General features: G+C 41.7%; 1 protein-coding gene across 1 annotated transcript in view; it reads left to right on the top strand.

Annotated features, from left to right (window-relative positions):
• The first annotated feature begins 2,015 nt into the window (after positions 1-2,015).
• lrrc73 (leucine rich repeat containing 73) overlaps positions 2,016-5,966 on the top strand; it is an 11,965-nt gene continuing 8,014 nt past the window's right edge. Inside the window, exons 1-4 of the mRNA XM_039793953.1 lie at positions 2,016-2,302; positions 3,795-3,955; positions 5,077-5,199; positions 5,873-5,966. The exon at positions 5,873-5,966 is cut by the window's right edge and continues 7 nt beyond it. Of these exons, the coding sequence (XP_039649887.1) occupies positions 2,031-2,302; positions 3,795-3,955; positions 5,077-5,199; positions 5,873-5,966 (650 nt within the window). The 5' untranslated portion in view covers positions 2,016-2,030. The remainder of the gene's footprint in view (positions 2,303-3,794; positions 3,956-5,076; positions 5,200-5,872) is intronic.

Here is a 5,966-nt window from a genome sequence, read left to right as displayed (position 1 = left end):
AAACAGGACCGGAATTTGCAGCGGGTGATTTGGGTCGGGTCTGTTAGTGTTTTTTTTAGGATCGATCCGCGGCGGAATCTTGTTTCAATCCGTTAATAATAACTAATAATTATATATATGTCAATGATAATAACACGTGTTAATAAACTGCGATGATCGCCTCTCTCTCTGCGCATGTCTAAAGATTACGGCGACGATCAGCGGGGGCGTGATGTCACAGCTGCAAAGATCTTCTGTTGGCGGAGGGGAGAGGTGTCACTCTGAATATTGTGTGTGTGTGTGTGTGTGTGTGTGTGAGTGTGTGTGTGTGTGTGTGTGTGTGTGGTGTCTGTGTGTGAGAGTGTCTTTGTGTGAGAGAGTGTGTGTGTGTGTGTGTGTGTGTGTGTGTGTTTGTTTGTGTGAGTGAGTGTGTGTGTGTGTGTGTGTGTGTGTGTGTGTGTGTGTGTGACTCTTGGTTTTAATTAAGAATTTGATTCTGTAAATAAACAATAAATCAGCCAAACAAGATAAAAATATAACTTATTTTTCTAAAATTTCCAAATTTTTTATTACGTGTCTGTTTAATTATTCTTATTTGTTTCATTTTCTGTTATTTTTGTATTTTATTTGTGTTTTCCTGAAAACTTCCTCTTACACACATGAACATTTATTTATATATATATATATATATATATATATATATATATATATATATATATATATATATATATATATATATATTTATTGTTTAATTTAATCATTATTTTTATTTTATTTGTATTTCACTGAAAAATAAATTTTACACACATGAACATTTAGAAAATAAGCGGGGAACATTTTTTTTATTTTATTTGTATTTTTTTATTTTATATTTTTTTATTACATTTATTGAACTTTTGTTTATTACATTTTTTTTAATATATTTTTGTATTTAATACTTTTTTTTTTTAAATGATTTATTCATTTGTGTTTTCCTGATATGGACTATTAACAAAATAATGTTATTCCTTCTATTGTAATCAGATATAAGTAAATGCTCTGATTGGTCCCAGGATAACCGTCAGAGTGAGCCCTCCCTCTCTCTCCCGCCCCTCTCTGTCGCATAGTAACGGTCACCTGCAGAAACACACCGGGACTCACGGAGCTCCCGCGGACCGACGGACCGACCCTGCTCCGGGACACCGACCCCCGGCACCCCCCCCCACCCCCCCACCGGATCAAACCCGACCGACAGATACCCGGATCGATCGTCTCTGATGACCGCCGCGGAGCAGCAGCAGCAGCGGCGCGTGGCCTGCGGCGAGATCACAGGCTCCGGAGCAGCGAAGGATGACGTCAGCGTGTGAGAGTCCCGAGCCTCCGCGCGTGAGCTGATCGATCGTTTTTTTTATTTTTTTTATCTATTTATCAGGTGAGTTGATTTCCACCAATCAGAGCCTGTGTGATCATGAGGCAACATTTCAGCTACTTCTGACGTTTCTCACGTTTTATTTCTCATTTATTTACATTTACTTCTCCTTTATTTACATTTATTTACCTTTACTTCTCATTTATTTACATTTATTTACCTTTACTTCTCATTTATTTACCTTTATTTACCTTTACTTCTCATTTATTTACATTTATTTACCTTTACTTCTCATTTATTTACCTTTATTTACATTTACTTCTCCTTTATTTACCTTTACTTCTCACCCTAGCGTTTTTCAAAAAATTTTCCAGGTAAAAGAAAAACCTGGAATTATTTTTTTTTTTTGTGGTAATTTTTTGTTACGATTTTTGTCGACATTTTTTACAGTATATATTTGTTGTTGTTGTCGTGTTCGATGTTCTTGACGTCTCCAAAGAGACAACTCTTACTTTTTGTCATAAAAGTTTTTCTCAAACTGATGAGTGGATGATGAAACTAGTGGTTAACAGGTTAATGTAGTCGGTGCAGTAGCAGTGTGTGACCAGTAGGGGTCTGACTGTGTCCCCCTCCCAGGTGTGCCCCTCCCCTCCCAGGTGTCCCCTTCCCAGGTGTCCCCCCTCCCCTCCCAGGTGCCCCCAGCATGCTGCCGGCCTCCATCCAGATCACCGGCGAGCAGCTCTCGGCGGCCGAGGTCCAGGATATCTGCGAGAGCCTGAAGGAAGATGGCGTTCGGCTGCTGTCGGTGCGCGGCTGCCAGCTGTCCGACCGAGACTTCGGGCGGGTGTGCCGCGGCGTGGCCGAGTCGCGCTCGCTGGCCCAGCTCAACCTGAACCTGGGCGTGGTCTCCGGCGCCGGCCGCGCTCGCCACCTGGCGGACGCCCTGAACGCGAACCGCTCGCTGCAGACGCTGTTGTAAGTTCACCGTGTTCCCACGAACGCCTCGAAACGTACGAAGACGTTCCAGACCCTCAAGACTCTACGCACGGAAGTAGAACATGCTTTATAGACCCTTAGACCTTTACAGACCAGTTTAGACCAGTTTAGACCAGTTTAGACTCTTTTAGACCAGTTTAGACTCTTTTAGACCAGTTTAGACCAGTTTAGACTCATTTTAGGCCAGTTTAGACTCTTTTAGACCAGTTTAGACCAGTTTAGACCAGTTTAGACTCTTTTAGACCAGTTTAGACTCTTTTAGACCAGTTTAGACCAGTTTAGACTCATTTTAGGCCAGTTTAGACTCTTTTAGACCAGTTTAGACCAGTTTAGACCAGTTTAGACTCCTTTTAGACCAGTTTAGACCAGTTTAGACTCTTTTAGACCAGTTTAGACTCTTTTAGACCAGTTTAGACCAGTTTAGACTCATTTTAGGCCAGTTTAGACCAGTTTAGACTCTTTTAGACTCCTTTTAGACCAGTTTAGACCAGTTTAGACTCTTTTAGACCAGTTTAGACTCATTTTAGGCCAGTTTAGACCAGTTTAGACTTCCTTTAGGCCAGTTTAGACACTTTTAGACCAGGTTATACTCTTAGACCAGTTTAGACTTTTTTAGACCAGTTTAGACCAGTTTAGACTCCTTTTAGACCAGTTTAGACACTTTTAGACCAGTTTAGACTTTTTTAGACCAGTTTAGACTTTTTTAGACCAGTTTAGACTTTTTTTAGACCAGTTTAGACCAGTTTAGACTCTTTTAGACCAGTTTAGGCCAGTTTAGACCAGTTTAGACTCCTTTTAGACCAGTTTAGACACTTTTAGACCAGTTTAGACTTTTTTAGACCAGTTTAGACCAGATTAGACCACTTTAGACCAGATTAGACAAGTTTAGACTTTTTTAGACTCATTTAGACTCCTTTTAGACCAATTTAGACCAGTTTAGACTCTTTTAGACCAGTTTCTCTTTTAGACCAGTTTAGACTCCTTTAGACCAGTATAGACTCCTTTTAGACCAGTTTTGACTCATTTAGACTCCTTTTAGACCAGTTTAGACTCCTTTAGACTCCTTTTAGACCAGTTTAGACTACTAAGATCAGTTTAGACTCCTTTAGACCAGTTTAGACTCCTTTAGACTCCTTTTAGACCAGTTTAGACTACTAAGATCAGTTTAGACTCCTTTAGACCAGTTTAGACCAGTTTAGACCAGTTTAGACCAGTTTAGACCAGTTTCGACTCCTTTAGACTCCTTTTAGACCAGTTTAGAATCCTTTGGACCAGTTTAGACCAGTTTCGACTCCTTTAGACTCCTTTTAGACCAGTTTAGAATCCTTTGGACCAGTTTAGACCAGTTTAGGTATCTATGGAAACCTCTCTGTGTGTTTTTAACTTTTTGAAGCTCGGTCCATTCTGTTTATTTTGAGAGTCAGTGTGATGATGTGATTGGTCCGTGAGACTCTGTCCCCGCCCCCTGCAGTCTCCACGGCAACCCGCTGTCGGACGGCGGCCTGGTGACCCTGAACGCGGCGCTGTCGACCCACCCGGCGCTGGTCTGCCTGGACCTGGGGGACTGCTCTCTGGGGGACCAGGCCCTGGCGCTGGTCTGTGGGCTGCTGCCCCCCGATGGGGCCAAGTCAGGTCACCATTCAATCTAACTTTATCAACAGCACACAGTCATTCAATCTAACTTTATCAACAACACACAGTCATTCAATCTAACTTTATCAACAACACACAGTCATTCAATCTAACTTTATCAACAACACACAGTCATTCGATCTAACTTTATCAACAACACACAGTCATTCGATCTAACTTTATCAACAACACACAGTCATTCAATCTAACTTTATCAACAACACACTGTCATTCAATCTAACTTTATCAACAAAACACTGTCATTCAATCTAACTTTATCAACAACACACTGTCATTCAATCTAACTTTATCAACAACACACAGTCATTCAATCTAACTTTATCAACAACACACTGTCATTCAATCTAACTTTATCAACAACACACAGTCATTCAATCTAACTTTATCAACAACACACTGTCATTCAATCTAACTTTATCAACAACACACAGTCATTCAATCTAACTTTATCAACAACACAGTCATTCAATCTAACTTTATCAACAACACAGTCATTCAATCTAACTTTATCAACAATACACAGTTATTCAATCTAACTTTATCATGAAAAAAACAGTCATTCAATCTAACTTTATCAACAACACACTGTCATTCAATCTAACTTCATCAACAACACACAGTTATTCAATCTAACTTTATCAACAACACACAGTCATTCAATCTAACTTTATCAACAACACACAGTCATTCAATCTAACTTTATCAACAACACACTGTCATTCAATCCAACTTGTGTTGCTGATTGTGTTGCTGATTGTGTTGCTGGCTGTGTTGCTGGTTGTGTTGCTGGTTGTATTGCTGGTTGTGTTCCTGATTGTGTTGCTGGTTGTGTTGCTGATTGTGTTGCTGATTGGGTTGCTGGTTGTGTTGCTGGTTGTGTTGCTGATTGTGTTGCTGATTGGGTTGCTGGCTGTGTTGCTGGTTGTATTGCTGGTTGTGTTCCTGATTGTGTTGCTGGCTGTGTTGCTGGTTGTGTTGCTGGTTGTGTTCCTGATTGTGTTGCTGGCTGTGTTGCTGGTTGTGTTGCTGATTGGGTTGCTGATTGGGTTCCTGGTTGTGTTGCTGGTTGTGTTGCTGATTGCCTTGCTGGTTGTCTGCAGGTCTGAGGGAGCTGACTCTGAGTGCTAACCCAGGAATCAGCTCTAAAGGCTGGGCTCGCCTCGCCATCGCCGTGGCTCACAGCTCTCAGCTCCGAGTGCTCAACCTGGACTACAATCCTCTGGGTAACACACACTACACACACACTACTACACACTACACACTACACACACACTACTACACACTACACACTACACACACTACACACACTACACACTACACACTACTACACACACACTACTACACACTACACACTACACACTACACTGCACACTACACACACTACACACTACACACACTACACACACACTACACACACACTACTACACACTACACACTACACTGCACACTACACACACTACACACTACACACACTACACACACACTACACACACACTACTACACACTACACACTACACACACACTACTACACACTACACACTACACACTACACTGCACACTACACACACTACACACTACACACACTACACACACACTACACACACACTACTACACACTACACACTACACTGCACACTACACACACTACACACTACACACTACACACACTACACACACACTACACACACACTACTACACACTACACACTACACTGCACACTACACACACTACACACTACACACACACTACACACACACTACAAAGTGACACAAATGTTGAAAGAAAATGATAAAAAACAACAATAGAAGCGACTAAAACATGATAGAAGAGATGAAATCTAAAGCTGTGTATCTGGTTCTGGTTCTGGTTCTGGTTCTGGTTCTGGTTCTGGTTCCAGGGGATCAGATCGCCGGGATGCTGGCGGTTGCCGTGGCGTCCAGCAGAACCCTGGAGGCGCTGGACCTGGAGGGAACCGGACTGACCAACCAATC

This window comes from Perca fluviatilis, unplaced genomic scaffold, assembly GCF_010015445.1.
Source record: "Perca fluviatilis unplaced genomic scaffold, GENO_Pfluv_1.0 PFLUV_unplaced_scaf_60, whole genome shotgun sequence".
NCBI lineage: Eukaryota > Metazoa > Chordata > Actinopteri > Perciformes > Percidae > Perca > Perca fluviatilis.
The sequence above is the reverse complement of the archived record's forward strand: the minus strand, read 5'-3'. Positions and strand labels throughout refer to the sequence as shown.